Below are 16,840 nucleotides of genomic sequence, written 5' to 3'. Positions count from 1 at the left end.
ATGCCAAACACAACGGTCCCGACGAGCTCCAGAAACACACAGTCCAATGGTTTTTGCTCCTGCAGCTGCGCCGGACCCCAGCCACAGGGCATGGATATATGTAAGTCATTCTGTTATTTGATCTTTTTTTAAAAGACAAATCTGATCAGTTCATTTCTTTAGCTTAAACGCCCGTGTGTGTGTGTGTATGTGTGTGTGTGGGTGTGTGATAATAAGGAGTGTAAATGCTGCTTAATATGATCATAAGTTCCATTGTAGCTGCCTGATTACTGCGCAGGACTAACAGTGGAGTTAACACACTGGCCTATATAATCCAGAAGCAATAGCACAGTCACCAGCAGCCTGGAAAATGTGATGTCTGGTGTCTGCAGCTGCAGCCCATCAGCTGTGGAGGCCAGTCTCATCTTAACTGTTAGACTTTAAACAGCAAACTATAATAGGAGCCAGGCTTGAACTGGAATACATTTATATACCAGCTGGTTGGTAAAAAGCTTTTCTGTTTGGAGTTATTGCCAAATCATGTAAAGGATGAGCCTGAAAGTTAGTTCTTGACCTTGTAGATCTGTGGCAAAAAATCTTAATTCAAGGGCCACTTACTTGCTTTTTCATGAGCTATTGATTTTCTTATCACATGACTGAAGCTCTATCTGCTTTAGAGTTGCCAAAGTTACTTGTTCCGCTCAACTGATCACGCATGTATTATACGCTCTGTTTTCACGTGTGTTACATTGAGCCTAAACAAGAATTTCAACTTATCTATCATAATAATACATCATCATATACATACATAGATTATAATGGCCGAATGTAATATCCTTAAATGTACATTTACAGATAAGAAACCATGCTGCTTTATTCCATTAAGCAATGAGATTAAACAATAGTACATTTATTCAATTCAATTCTCCCTAAAGCCAAAGGCAATTCAAACTGTAACACACTGTGCTATGTTAAAAAATCTTTATACCCATCCCCCTAGTGTTCATTTATAGTTGTAATTTGTACATTTTCTTAAAGAATACATTTACTTTTCCTTGTATTTGTTATATGTACCCAGAATGTATTTTTGAATCGTCTCATGGTATCAGTGTGGGGGGATGGATGTATAAAAAAAAAAAAGAAGTGGATACTGCATTCCAAGATGGCGCCCACATTCATTCCAAATACCATATGCTGAGAAAGTTTTCAGGCTTCCATGGTTTTGGGCCCTCAGAGCGTAAAAAACGCCTTAGTGCAGAGGAGGAGGGGGGGTTGATTTGGAGTCATTATTTTACCAGGAACTACCTTAGTGGAAACGGGGCTATAGTGGTAGACAGGTTGGGGAAGTATTTGGACACAGCTGCTTGTTTTCCACAACATAAACCAAATACTGCTCCAATGCATTTGGAATGAACAGCAGGTCTATATAATAGAGGTGTGGTACTGCTGCAAAATGATGCTGAGAATAGATGCAAAGTGATCTTTTTTTCTTCCTGACACGTCTCGCTTATGCATGTTTTTATTTCAGTGATTGTTGACAGCTGCTTATTTTTGTGAGTTGCTGTGTTTCATGTATTTGAACGCAGCATGAAAAGGATTTTTTTTTTGACAGCTGCTGTACCTGCAGCTAACAAAGGATCAGAAATGAATTTGGCTTTACATCACTGATACTGATCCATTAAAAATAAGCTTGGATCATTCCTGATCACAGTCACTTCTTTATCCCGATGTTATTATCATAGAGGAAGTGCCCAAGCCTGAACTCAAGATTAGGGGACGTAGAGAGGGTTCTTGAGACAACAAAACACACACAAACACACACACACACAGACACACAGCAGGTTTATTAGCAATGCACCAGACTCCTCATTATAGCCGGCTGCTGTCTCAGCGCGCTCCTCCCCAGGGTCAAGGGTGAAAGGTGAAGGCCTGTCAGTCACTGCCAGCGTCTGAGCCTTTGTCTCTAAGCTTTCTCTTTGTTCACTCAGTGGATATCAGACACATACACACACTATAAGTCTCCTTTGTTTATTGACTTAGCTTATGCCTGAAAAAAACAAACAAACAAAAAAGCACTATATTCAGATGTTTCATATTTGCAGTGACATTAATATATCCATTTACATTAATGCATTACAACATGTTTGTGCTTGTTAGTTGCAGCATTTGAAGCATAAATCCTGAAGCTTTTTCTATTTCCGAGCATGCAAAACTAAACTCTCCCTTTGCACTGCGACAAATATGATAATACTGTGTCAATAATACTAATATAAGGATATTGATAAATGAACGATGATCATATTTTTCGAGTCTTTATTACAACACTCACATGTCATATGTATGGGTGCTGTAATTATTCTTCCTGTTCACGCATCGCAAGACTCCACTGCAGTACATTGTCCTATTCTGTGATCAGATATTATCACACTAGCTGTATGCTTTATGGATGTATTTTTTGCATAGAACAAGGGTTCTCCAGTCTCCTACAAGAGAAATGGTGCAGGGACCAATTATTCTTTTTACATAAATGAAATTTAAATTAGACTTATTAAAATACAGACATATCCTTTAAAGTCGTTGTTAAATCCCAAATCACTCGCTATACATCTGCCCCAAAGGGTTTTATGACACCCTCTCTCATCTGTCCCTTGGTTCAGTTAATGAGAAACTCCCCAAAAACACTTTGATACAATAGTAAATAAAGTCATTAATTATAACTATATTATACCAACATGCAAGTAATTTCTTGCTATGGAATAACATAATTAAAAAGATCATTTAAATCATTTAAAAGTGCTGTTCACTGACTCAGATCACACAGTAGAGGAGATCAATTAGAATAATATAACACAATCAGTACAGTATGATAAATTATCTAGATAAAGCAAGTTTTAACATGAGTGATTTTCATAGCAACTGAAATGTATCATTGTAGTAAATGACACCTCATGCTGTTGCCTCTTTCAGTTCTCTGAGACAGACTTGTCAGTCTTATGATAACTAAATACAGTGTGTGTGGAGCTTTGATAGAAATGTATGAAGGGGACTCAAATATTTGCATAAACACATCATTTTAATATCTGATTGACATACAGTAGATAATGTAAGGGAGGCAGATATATAACCAATAAATCAATCACGTTTAATAGTCACATGTAATCATATAAGGTAGAATCACAGTGAAATGTAACACCAGCAGTTTGTGCATTAAAAAGAGTTTAAAAAGAAAGAACAGATGGTGTCTGGTCTGCTGAGCCGTGGCAGACTGATCCTGCTCAGCTAACCAGCCTCAATTATTAAACACTGTGTGTGTGTGTGTGTGTGTGTGTGTGTGTGTGTGTGTGTGTGTGTGTGTGTGTGTGTGTGTGTGTGTGTGTGTGTGTGTGTGTGTGTGTATTATATAGTGGGAGTGTCTAGACATGCGTCTGGTCTGAGGAATGAATGATCCCCACTCTTAAGACCAGACCACATGGGTCATCCAGCTCACCACTTAACAGTTTCAGCTGATTGGCTAGTTTGACTGTGTGTGTGTGTGTGTGTGTGTCTGTGTATGTATACCAGACCAACACATGCATTTATATCAATGCTTTAAATGGTGTGTTCATAAAAAACATTTTTTTCATTCTATCAGTATAATTTTCTTTGTGTAAAAAGCCAGACTGTTCATTTGCATTTCATTCTCATATTCTAAGTCCAAAAAGTGTATGAGCAGAGAACATTGTGTACTAAATATGAAGAACAGAGGCATCATAACTGGAACAGAAACATAACTGTTGTCTTCTGGGAGTCGTGATGATGAGCAGGAGCTGGGGGAAGTGTTTTATGTTAGTTATTAGTGCATCCTCTGGTGTTTGAACCCTCAACATTCTACATATGAAGCAGATGTGATACCTACTTTACTACTGAAGCGGCTCTGAGGACACATACTGTATACCTGCAGCATAGGGCGCATGCATGGAACATAAAAGCTGGGTGGAACAGCCTCTTTTTTTTAAAAGTTCAGTCTTGTTATTATTCAAGTATCCATATATCCATATAGTATCTATTAATCAAGTATCCATCTCAGTATCAGTCTCATGGATCTAGAACCAATCAGTTTCTATTTGAGAAAGAGAGAATTGCACTCATTGGCTAAAATGTTTGGGAGTAACTGTAATAAGTGAAAAAGAAAAAAGTGGTTCACACCACAATGTAATTGTGTCAGAGTTAACCAAGAGATGACATTATGAACTGTAGACAACATATCAATACAACCAGTGAGTAAAAGCATTGTCCACAATAGAGTCTGATGGTGATGTACATAGAAGCTATAGTTTTTAGTTGTGGTTACAGTTCTGGCGTTGTTTGAGCCAGTGTGTTAGAGTCTTATTGAAAAGGTCATTATATGTATTGATAGAGTTAAGCCTGTCATGATAACTACTTTTATTGGACGATATATTGTCATTTGAAGATCATTTTATACCACTGATATAATGATAATGGTAATGTAAGGGGGGGGGGGGCGGGGGTGGGATTGTAGATTGGGTGCTACTCTGTCTGAGATTGTCCAGGGTGAGAAGATTCTACTCAAGATAAACACTGGTGCTCTTGAAGAAGAGGGTAATCACACTTCAGGCACTCATGTGTGGAGCAGGAATGTAAAAAAAACAACAAAAAAAAACACTTAAGGATTAGGTTAAAAAGCCTTCAAAAAAACATGACTAGAGCTGGTATGGAATCCTGTGACTGAATGTTTCTCTCTGTGTGTGTTTGCAGCTGAACTGGAGTTTGTTCAGATGATAATTATCCTGCTGGTGATGACCTTCATGATGGTCGTAATCATCTGCCTGCTCAACCACTACCGCCTGTCAGCCCTGGCCTTCCTCAGCAGGCTCAGCCCCAACCAGAGAGACCAGGCCACACAACTGGTAGGTGGCACTGCTATCACACTGGGAGATGCTGGGATTACCGGGAGGTTTTTTTTACAATGGATAAGAAAAGAGATAAATCACAATGCCCTTATTATGTTGGATGGTTACATTTTGAGGCTCTGTGTTGAATTTAAAGTAGTGTTGTGTGTGTGTGTGTGTGTGTATGTGTGTGTAATAGTTTGAATTCTCTTGTTGTCTGAAACTGTGCGGACTAAAACTGTGAGCTCATTTTGAAGTGCCTCTCTCTCTCTCTCTCTTTGTCTTTGTCCCTGTCTCAGGATGCCAGCGTGTGGTCAGACAGTGTGCTGACTCAGCAGAGGAACGGTGAGGTGAGTAATGCTTGTTGTGTTTTACCTGAGACAACAGAATTCTCTCTAGTGTTGCCTCTGTGCTTCAGAGCCTCCACACATCCATCTAAATCTGACCATTTTTGTTCCTTTTTATTCTTTGCACCAGTACTTCTGTCAGTTATCTTGTGTACAAACCAGTGCAATATGAAAACCTTCAAGTAAAAGCTATGAGAAGGTGTGAGTGTTAGAGTGTGGACATTCAAAAGAGCAAAAAACACTTTTGACTCTAGAAAAGTTCACATGACACGTTGAAGAAGCTAGTTTCATTTTGGTCCTATACCTACGTACCTATAGAAATATGTTCACCTTGTGTGCCTAAGCTGCCCAGTACCTTCAAAACAAAAGCATCATAGAGCGCATGCCATATATCGCAGCCGACCCCGGTTCGAATCCCGATCGGAGGTCCTTTGCTGCATGTCACACCCCCCTCTCTCTCCCATGTTTCCTGTCGGTCTCCTGCTAAATAAAGGCGTCTATGCCAACAAAATCTTTAAAAAAAACAAAAAAAACCCCAAAGGCATCAACTAGTACTCAAATGAACGAAAAATTATAATAATATTTAGAGCCAACCCAATATATGGACCGGCCGTTATTATCAGCCGATATCTGCCTATCACAGACCAATATTTTTTAAAGTTATATAGGCAGCATTTAATGTATATCTTATAAGTTAAATATCTTCATGTTTTTTGTTAGTTAGTTATAGTTATTTATAATGATTAAATTCCCAGTGAAGTTCACTGTTTCAGAGCATTAACGTCATTTTATACAATAAAGTTTATTGTCAAAAGGTAAAATTTCCTGCCTTCATTATATATCTTTGTCACAAGTGTTTGATAACTACATTTAAGGGATCAATGCAAAATATATCCTTTATATATGAAATGATCAGCTGACATATCAACATCTGAACGTTTTTACTCCTTCATATTGGTATCTGCTCCAAACATCCAGTATCGGTCGGGCCCTACATAATCAGCTGTATTTTTCTTCTTAAATCTTACAAGAACAACAACTATCTTCAACATAGTTCCAGAAACAACAGGAACTAAACTTATATTCATTCATTCACTCACTCACCCAGTCTACCACTGAGTATCACCTGTCTCATTTACCTGTCTGGTCATTTAAATGTGTTCCTCTGCTCTGTGTTTGTGTATCCAGGTGATGTGTAGCCGCCTAAACAGGAACTTGCCATGTTTCATGCAGCAGCAGCAACTGTGTCGCTTGCAGCCCACCTACCCCCACCTGCCACAGGAGATCATCAACCTTCCTCCGATCATCTGCCTGTCAGACGGGGAGGAGCTGCCGCCGTACAAGGGTCCCTGCGGTTTACAGCTCCGCCACCCGGAGCAGCAGCTGGAGCTGATCCGAGCCGCCGTGCGCGCTCCGCCGAACCGGACCGTCTTTGATAGTGACCTCATAGACATTTATATACACAGCAAGAGACTACAGGAACCTAAAAGTAACTCTGGAACTAATGATGCCAGTGCAAGAGTGGAGGCTCCCCCACCCTCCTACAGTGAGGTGATGGGGGATTACCCCACCTCTACAGACTGGTTAGGACCTAACAGTTCACAGACAGTGTTCCACTCTGGCAGCAGTGGGCCTGAAAGCACAGCAAAGGCCTCCACTGATTTGAAGAAGAGCTGGCAGAAGGAAGCAGAGGGCAGCTGAAATATACTGAACAGACCCTATCACATATTTCTATACATTTCTATAGCTGCCTGAGAGGAGAGGAGAGCGCCACACACACATACGCTAACATGAACTAATCCCAGGTGCTGGAAATTTTATAGGGTGGGTCCATTCGTCTTCTTTTTTTTTTTTAAAGGTTTATATATCATTCTTCAGCTTCAAGTTAGTATTCTATATATATTCAAGTCCAACAATTCTAAATTTTGGTTGAAGTATGTATGTGTTAGCATCAAAATGCAGTTTTCACAAGATTTTCTAAAACGTTTTTCCCATGTGACCTGACGTGGGTTTCTGCATGATGATAATCTGCACAGCCAGCAGCCGCAGAGACTGATGGAGCATTCACCTTTGCTGCTGCTTAAAGTTTAAAAAAATACACACTGAGCTCTCCTCCTGCCAGTAAACAGCTCTGGATCAGAGGAGGATCCAGTGTTAGCGCTGTGTCTTCGGTTCGGCTCCCGGCTCTCTCCTCCCAGAGCTCGGCAGCTGTCTGTCCCTCCACTCAACACACAGCGAGCGAGTATGTTAGGAAGACACTGTCAGCAAACTGTATGTGTGTATGTGTGTGTGTGTGTGTTTGTGTGTGTGTGTGTGTGCGGGCTTTCTAACCCACATCACTGCATTTTGCTAATGCTGAGTGGGCGTTTCCATTTGAACAAGCTGAAGGAAGAGCAGATGGAGTCATCCTTGAAGTAATATTAAAGCTGCAAGAACTTTTTATTAGTTGCTAAAAATCTCTGCTTTTGTTTTGTATATTTTTTTATGTGCTTCATTTCTGTATGCTTATATCATCATCATGTCATGCTGAGTCCAGTCTTTTAAAAACAAGTGATTTTCTTTTTTGATTTAGAAGACCTGCGCACCAACCACTGAACCCAGAACTCAGTGCCATGATTCACACTTTTATTAGTCATGGTGATGTCATGTCAGAATATCAGAGGCTGCTCTGACTTGTTTAAAATCAGAGGATACTTATCTATGCTCATACTGAACCACTAAATTGAAAGCATTCTTGTTGAGAACGTTCTGAGTTATTAAAAGATCATTCAAATGTTAAAAACTGTTTTTATATTTAAATGTAAATGACTGAAATTGAATTAGATGAATACTTAAGGAACTTACATGGACTAAAATTGGGACTGCAACATTTACAACAACACAAACAAATGAATAATTATTCATATTATTGATTAATCTTATTTTCTAATGAATCCATTGATCATTAAGTGTCTGAGGTTTCGCAGAATAGTGGAAAATGTCCATTTTAAGTTTCCAACGTAAAGTTAGGTCTTCAGATTCATTATTTTATCTGACCTATAGTCTCAAATCCAGTTATTTAAATGGTAAATGGACTGTACTTATATAGAACTTCTCTAGTCTGTCGGCCAGTCAGAGTGCTTCAACACTACATGTCACATTCACCGATAAACACTCGTTGGCGCAGCCATCGGGAGCAATATGGGGTTAATCTTGCCCAACACATCAACATGTGGACTGGAGGAGCCGGGAATCAAACCGCAGATCTTCTGTTTAGTGGATGACCTGCTCTACCTCCTGAGCCACTGGCTCAGTGATATAAAACAAGCAGATCTCACACTGCAAACAACTGGAACAAAGCAAATATTCAGCATTTTGCTTGATAAATAACTGCAATGACTAATCGATCATCTATAATTGACCGTGTAGCTATGGTAACACACTATCAAGCACTGTAAGATTCAGCTTCAGTTTCAAAAATGGGACTAGCTTTAAATTCAGAAGTTCAGTATGAGAAGAGCAGTGTGTGCCAGCACTGATTTCATGCTGGAACACATCAAATAAAGGAGGAGCTTCAAATGACATTAATGACACTATTAATATATTGACATTGATGAGAAATATTATACTGTATAAGGGTTAGGACATGCGCCAATAAGAAAACCACATTTTTATAAAAAAACCATTTCAATTTTTAATATTTGTCACACGCCTGTTTTTAGTTTTTAGTTTTTACGAACACGCCAAGTTGATCTGTTAAAGGAGCAATGTGTAGGATTAAGTGGCATCTAGAGGTGAGGTTTCAGATTGCAACGAGCTGAATCCCCCTACTGCTCCACTTCCAAGCATAGAGGAGAATCTACAGTGGCTGCAAAAAAAAAGAAGGTTTCTCTATAGAGTCAGTCTTTGGTTTGTCCTTTCTGGGCTACTGTAGAAACATGGCGGTGCACCATGGAGGTGCAACATGGCAGGCTCTGTGTAAGAGGACCCGCTCCCTATGTACATACATAGGGCTCATTCTAAGTCAATGAAAACACTATGATAATTATTTTTAGGCAATTATATCGTAATTAAAACATACTTCATTTTCTGATAAGTCTGTTCAGCTAGATGCCTCTAAATTTTACACACTGCACCTTTAAATGACTCCATCAGCGTTGTTTCTTTCATCCATACATGTTACAGAGAAGAAATAAGAGCAATATGTGTGTACCTGGACTAAATGTTTTATGTGCTTTTTAGACCTGATGTCATAGAGCCATGCTTGTTAGTGGGATATGCTTTGGATGGACCCACATAAAAGAGTATTTATTTTTTATTTATCTAATATTGCTGCTTGATGAAATGTTAACATGTGTTTGTGTTTTAGCAGAATTGGAATTTTCAGCCACTAAACTTGTAGTTTTATCATAATCTGTCACAGTGTAGCCTGAGCAGGGACTTTCTTCTCTGGTCAGAACCTGTTGTTTAGCTCTTGCTACATGCTACATGCTACATGCTGCTGCTGCTGCTGCTTTTCTCTGCTGCTATCACTTTTACGTCCATGTGTTCAAATTGTTATTTAGGGGAAAAAATATCAAAATTCGATTTTTTTTCCCCCTCTTGTAATTTCCAGTTTACAGTTTTTTCAGTAGGGTTTGCACGTTACATGAATATGAGCTAACTGTGCCTGATGGTGACACTGGATCCACCACAGGAAACCACTTGCACTCAAGAAGCCCCCACCTCTGTTGTGCCTCACTTCTAATGGTGCTTTTTTCAACAGTTGGACTCCTGAGTCTTTATCTGTACAGTACTGTATATATAACCTTAATATATTATGCACGTGCCCTACCCAGTGGGTAGAAAAACCACAAGAGAACATTGCTACTGTAACAATGTAAAGACATTAAAGCAAAGAGAATGCATCAGGTGAACGTCTGTCAGGTTGTGTGTGTGTTTTTTTTTTTATTACTTACAGGTAACAGAGAACATGTGACTTTAGAGTTGGAGGTGGAATTATTGAACTTTTAGCAGTTCCATCATCGCTTCAAAGCATGGTCCCACGAACTGTCCCAATTCATCATCAATATAATACTTACAGCTTGAGGATTTACTATATTCACAATAGGAAAAATATTAAGATGCAATTCCTTGATATTGACTGATTTTGTCCCACAGTGTGAAACATAATGCAAAGGCAAGCGCTAGTGATGCAAAAAACAAACAAACACAAAACTCATCTTCAACTATATTTATCATTTCAAAGAACTGACAAAAAAGGTGTAAAGGTCACATACAAACACTTTGGAATGGATTTGATGGTTAATGAGAGGATCTACCATGTGTCAATCTGGGCAAGTGCCCAGGGGCCTTTGAGCAGAAAGGGGCCCTCAAAGATGGGAGAAAAAAATGTCTACACTTTATTTTTTTATTTTGTGACGGGCTCCACAAAATTACAACACAAGTATTGACCTATTCTCTTAATGTTGATCATTTTGGTGACTGTCAGAAACCTAGTATGTCAAAAACAAAAATATGGAGTTACAAGGTTTCCACCCGACAGCAGTGTTAGCCAATCAGAATAAAATTCAAATTGTTTGGGGGACATGAGCTTCAGGGCCCAGGGCCCCTGTGGGTACTAATACAGCCTCGGATGCAACGCACCTCTCTTACTAACCAGTTCAACAGGGAACTCGACTGACTTGTCATAAGGAGTCTTACTTCTGTGGTTCAAACCCTGTCTTCTCCAGTCCACATGTCAAAGTGTACTTGGGTAAGATCCTGAACCCCAGATTGTTCAGTAGTGTGTGAATGAGGGAGAGAGCGTTACAAACATTTGTAAAAGTGCTTTGGATAAAAAGCTCTATAGTGCTCATGATGAACCTCTGCATTCAGTGTACATCCCAGCCGGGTCTCTTCACCCTCTGACTGAGATTTCTTCAGTATCAACTGACTCTTTAAGAAAAGGACACACCATGTCTAACAGCTCCTTCAGTCTGCAGATAAAAAGGAGGAGAAACTCAGGGTTAGCTGTTCAAAGAGTCAGTTACCATGGTGACTGACTCAGAGTTTCACTTCACTCTCTTTCTGGAACAGATAACCTAGAGTTTCCCTCATCTCAGGGTTAACTTGCTCTGAGTTTTCACATAACCCGCTTTCTGAAACAAGCCTCAGACCTCACATCTGCGAACATCTGTTTACTATAACTGACCAGTGTTGGTTTAAGTCTGACTTGGTCTCAGTCTAATCACAATCAAGAATGATTGTCCCTCTGTTTTCTGAAATGTTTCCTTTACCCTTACATACTGTTCAGGTCATATTTGACCCTTTTTGACATTTAACAGCTGTAAAAACATGTCTTTTATTCTGAAATTTAATAACTTTTCCTAAAGTGGCCCGAAATGCACAAAAATGAAAATGTTTTAAAATATTATACTTTTGTATTGATGCTACAAATGTTTGTACATTGAGTCTGTTCTGGGTCAAATTTGAGTCGTATCTATTGACATGTGTTTATGTTAAATGAATAGTTAATAGTTTTAATAAGATAGTAGTTATGAGGATTTCTTTTTATGATGTAGCAGTGAAGACTGATTATTGCTATGTTATATTTTCATGTCTTAGGTAAAATAGGACATGATGATATTGTGTGATAGTAGCTGTTTTTTCTTCTCTCTCTGCTCTCTGAAACATGAATCATTTAATCACACATTTATTGATCAGTCAGATCCACTATTGATGCTTTCTAAACACATCTGTGCAAGAATCCTATATCACACGAATAGAACGACACACATCTAATTTTATATTATAAATCCACTTGTCCTGTGTGTCCCACAGATTTTTGAGACACTATGGTAGTTGCACCTCAGTCCAAACCTGACTTTGCTTATCAATAAAATACTTCCAGATGTCTCAGAAGTGGATCCGGATCAGAGTTGATTTATTGTACAGATGGAAACGAAGAAAATCTCTCATTAAGACATTTAAACTGAACCAACTAAAGCAGCATAAAGCTGCTGCTGTGTTTTAAACATCACTGTTGTTTCAGATTCAGAGGTTTGAGGCTGAGCTGCAGGGTTAAGTGTAGGTGTGTGGGGAAGTTTATTTGTGCTGTTGAACGTAACCGCTGTGAAACAATCAGAAAATAACGTTTTATTGATCTGATTCACCGGCTTTCTAGCTCGCTCGACCACAGCTGCTAATAACAGCGTCCTGTAGCCGCTTACTGACGGAGCAACTCTGTCTCATACCCCTCTTCCAACAAAGGTTCACAGTCGGTTCAACAGCGAACCAGCTGAGAACCAATTTGCTTTTCCACGGCTCGAGGTGGTTAGGGGGCCACGTCATTACATCACCGTATACGTCAGTTTCGTCGCTGCTTTCCCATAAAGACTCGCACGAACTTCGAAGCAACAAAAATAAGAACCGGTGTTGTGCCGTATTAAGCACCCCTGCCGTGAAATGCCCCCCCCTCGCTCAGTTGTTAGGAAAGTTCCAAATTAAGCGCTGGCCCCGAACCAGCACTGGAACTGCTTTGGTGAAAAAGGGGGTATCAGAGGGTCGGAGCTGAACCCTCTGTGCAGCAGACACAGTGTTTTATCTGTGTCGGGCAATTTCACTACCAAAAATAAATAAATAATTTTTGGTACTGAAATTGCCCGTCATCACCACATAAGTGGATTTGATTGGCCCATCCGGCAACTCATTCTTTCTCACTATATTGTTGCTGGTGAAGTTGACTGTTCAAGAATCCATCACTCCATACCGGGATATATTTGCTTTTCATGTAAAACATATAGTAGAGGGGAGCTCTGTTACAAGTTACAATGTTACCCCATTTGTAATGTTTGCACTTGTACATGACTTTCAGTGTGTCATATTTCACTGTTTTACTCATTACATTTATCTGACAACTATAAATAGGCTACTTGTTACTTTGCACATTAATAATTTACATAGAAAACATCTGATTTGTTTAAAGATATAGCCTAATGCATCGTTATAGATTAAACTACCCAACTACATATTAACCCATGTCACTGATGATGTGACATTACATCATAACTGTGTCGTAATATCAGGAAAATATGTGACACATGGCGTCACATGTGGACGGACGGATGAATATATATGGATCCTATACATGAACAGACATTTCATTATTTTATGGGCTATAATATATATAATTAACTATATAAAAATATAACCCATAATATAATGAACCACATTATGGGCTAATAAACTATGTATTTTATATCTATATTTCATTAGATTAGGCTATATTAACCTAATATATAATTAGGCTGTATTAACCTTTGTAGAAACTGGATGGGCTAAAATATAGCCCATTACAATGGTTCTTTATATTCTGGTGCACACACTTTACATCAAGACCTCGTGGACACGTGTGATTAGCTGATTGTGATGTCACTGGACGTTTATATGACTCATTTCATTGGTGTGGGTATTGGTAGAGAACCACCCAAGACAAAGGTTGTTATGATCCATCGTGATCAAATAACACTGAGTCAAAACAACCCATTGTATTGCGTCCGTCCATATTGGCTCAAATTTTAACCATGTGATTTTGTTAAAAGGAGAAATAGACCACAGACAAGAAATTGCTCACATTGGCTACAAAACGTGACAATGACTGGTTTATATTGTTTGATGAAGTTTTATGTAATGTTTAGGACGGTACAGGCTCATGCTTCCATTCATCTGTCATCTACCCAGACAGATAACCACATTCACATTTTGAATATGATTTTTAGACGTATTAATAAGATGTGAACAGATTGAACTATACATAAAATTGTAGTTGTGCATTGTGCTTCCAGTACCAGTGGTATTCACAGAAACAGTGAACCAAGTATATTAGACATTCTGAGTACTGAACATGAATCATTTGTTTTCTAACACTATAAAATGTGCCCTCTCCCAATAAAATCGGTATAAAAGTATGAGTGGCGTGACTCTTCTTCCTTCTTTCCTTTGCTTCCTGCTTCTCTCTCCACCTGTTGCCCTCCTTTTTTTCTACCACCAGCTGAGTCAAGCAGTAATGCATTACTTAGTAACTTAGTAAAGTGTTGGTTTTCTGCACATGTGGGGCTCCTGGACTGCAGTCTTCGTCGGCCTGTGCATTAATCTACATCGATCACATCGATGTACATTATGTATTAATCTGCATAATCTACATAGACCAGCATGTCCGAAGCAACGTGCAACACTGTTTCCCAAAGCCCAGTAGAATGGAAAGGTGGCTCTGATTTACACACACATCATATACGTTGGATCACCATCACAGCCAATAGGTGATATAATGTGTCTGTGTTATTATACACTTGCAGCTCAAATGTTATTTGTACATGTGCATATAGGATGATTTCAGGCTGTTTACAAGCAGTAACAGTGAGAAATGTAAGCCCAAAAACCATAGCAGCACTGTTTCTCAAAGCCCTGTGTGCACTAATGGAGCAGCAGCGCCCTCTGTTGGTGACAGCAGAGAAGAAAAAGCTTACAGCACCTGGTATTCAGCCAATGGTTAGGCAATGTTGAGCAGAGCTCAGCGCTCAACAGACCAATCATTGAGCGAGGATTGGAATACGTCAGCTAATGTATTCACCACTCATAATTATTCACGATCAGGTGCGCCGGAGGATTCACTCAGGTAAATTGTATTCTCTTCATCCTTTGCTAGTTAATAATTAGACATTTTTTTAAGATATGTATTAAGCTGTATCGATTTTGTAGAAAGAGAGAAGATTCTGTGATATAACACGGTCGTTGTGTATAAAGGGAAGACGTTGAAGGTATTAGCTGCTGGGTAGACTTCAGTCAACCTAACGCCGTTTTGTCTGTGAGCAACCATATTACTCGTGGATGGTCTCGTTTTAATCGTGGCAATATAAGCTTTCCAACGGTATATGGCTATGACTATATTCACCCAAGGGTCGTTGAAATAATAAGCTGATTAATGTGTGTTCTGTAACGATAGCTTGCCGGTAAGCTAGGCGCGGCTAGCTAGCTAACGCGGCCACAAGACTGTTTACAAACTTGACGCTGACAATATATCATATGTGTTACAGGAGACTGCTATGGTGATGGAGTCCATCCTTGCCGAGTTCCAGGGACCAGCCGGCCTTGACATCGATGGGATCCACCTCTTCAAGTCGTCCGAGGCAGTCGACGCACACTGGGTAGTTGCGAGCACCTCAGTTGCATGCAGGTGGGTTAATGTCTCTGCAGTCATCGTGTGTCAAAACCATTCAAACTTGTGGTAACATTTCAAAATGACACCAGAATAAATAAGGACCTTGCAATATGTTGTGTGTTACAGGATCCCCCTGGCATACAGCTGTATGTCTCTGTGAAGGTGGTTGTGACGTACGGCATCATTCTCATATATATATATATATATATATATATATATATATATATATATATATATATATATATATATAAGCTTTATTGCAGACACATGTTCATACGGTATAATTTAAAAAGAAAAGTGTCAATGATCGCTTCAATGATAAATTTTATTTCACAGTTTCAGTCATCACTTGTAAGCATTGTACACAATAACAGTCAAACGGAAATGTGTGTTTCAGGTATACTTGGTGTCCTTTGCCGTGCAGTGGAACCACCGCATGGCATCGCTCCGTGTCGCTGGTGGTCATGGCCGGCAGACGTCTTGCTTGGACCCGCGGCAGATCCAGCGCGTCAACCAGCAGACCGAGGTTCTTTTCGGCAGGGAGCACGTCCTGGAGCCCAACTTTGCTGCACCCATGCCAGTCTCTGAGGAGCTCTTTGGTATGGAGTACGCCATGTGCCAGTTCACCAGCTTCACTGCCAGGGACTACTACGTGCAGAAAGGTACAGTAGTTAAAGCACACACTTAATGTGTGACAAACCTGGTGCAAAAAAAGCTATTGTTGTGTAGACATGTTTGTGATTGGTACAATTATATATTTGCAGTTGAGGAGGAGGAGGAGTCGTCGACTGAGCAGGACGACGATGACGAGACGGCGGACGAGGGTCTCGGCATGTCTTCCCATGCAGAAGAGGACCCGATAGACCGTGTCGGTGAAAAGCACGTCGTCCTCAGGCAGAACAGGCGGAAGAGGAGGACAGTCCTGCCCTGCAAGACGTGTTCATGACCCACCTTCACCTGCATCTGCCAGGTATAGAGGAAGTGGAGGCACTGGCCCTTATTTGAAGGAACAGTACAAGAGGATTGCTGACCGTGTCCGAGACGACCCCATCCTCGGCGGTCTCGCCATTCCACTGCCCAACATTAACGCCAAGTCGATCTCGACCTTCACTGCTAGGGAGGAGAAGAAGGCCAACTACGGGGCGACAGTACTACCGAAGGTGACTCCTCACCTGAAAGTGCTGTCGGACGCACCGTTCCCGGAGGCTCCTGCGCTGCCAACATCCCTCCCTCCGCCAGACCGGCCTCAGGTCCAGTACCAGCACATCCATCACGAGGCTGGAAAGAGACGTGTGAGAAGTGGAGGTAAGTTGTCATAAGCACTTTGTTTCACCTGTTGGCTGTGGAAAGCAAATAGCACACACGTCATATCAATACTGATCACGTGTATTTTATATTTCCAGATTATTTGTTAATGAGCCAGAGCCTGTGACTCCCGCGAACCGGCC

At 40.2% G+C, this 16,840-nt stretch overlaps 1 protein-coding gene across 1 annotated transcript; it reads left to right on the top strand.

Annotated features, from left to right (window-relative positions):
- On the top strand, positions 1-6,916 carry LOC133995971 (low-density lipoprotein receptor class A domain-containing protein 4-like). The gene is made up of 4 exons (XM_062435479.1): positions 1-100; positions 4,735-4,886; positions 5,168-5,218; positions 6,404-6,916. Exons 1-4 carry the CDS (start codon positions 1-3, stop codon positions 6,914-6,916), a joined length of 816 nt encoding a protein of 271 aa, XP_062291463.1.
- The last annotated feature ends 9,924 nt before the right edge of the window (positions 6,917-16,840 follow it).

This window comes from Scomber scombrus, chromosome 16 (genome assembly GCF_963691925.1).
Source record: "Scomber scombrus chromosome 16, fScoSco1.1, whole genome shotgun sequence".
Classification (NCBI taxonomy): domain Eukaryota; kingdom Metazoa; phylum Chordata; class Actinopteri; order Scombriformes; family Scombridae; genus Scomber; species Scomber scombrus.
The sequence above is the reverse complement of the archived record's forward strand: the minus strand, read 5'-3'. Positions and strand labels throughout refer to the sequence as shown.

What these genes read in the sequence shown, in the direction of transcription:
- LOC133995971 (XM_062435479.1), top strand. Translation starts at nt 1, where the DNA reads ATGCCAAACACAACGGTCCCGACGAGCTCCAGAAACACACAGTCCAAT. An exon ending in GCCACAGGGCATGGATATAT is followed by an intron (nt 101 to 4,734) that starts GTAAGTCATTCT and finishes GTGTGTTTGCAG; the next exon opens with CTGAACTGGAGTTTGTTCAG. An exon ending in CTCAGCAGAGGAACGGTGAG is followed by an intron (nt 5,219 to 6,403) that starts GTGAGTAATGCT and finishes TTGTGTATCCAG; the next exon opens with GTGATGTGTAGCCGCCTAAA.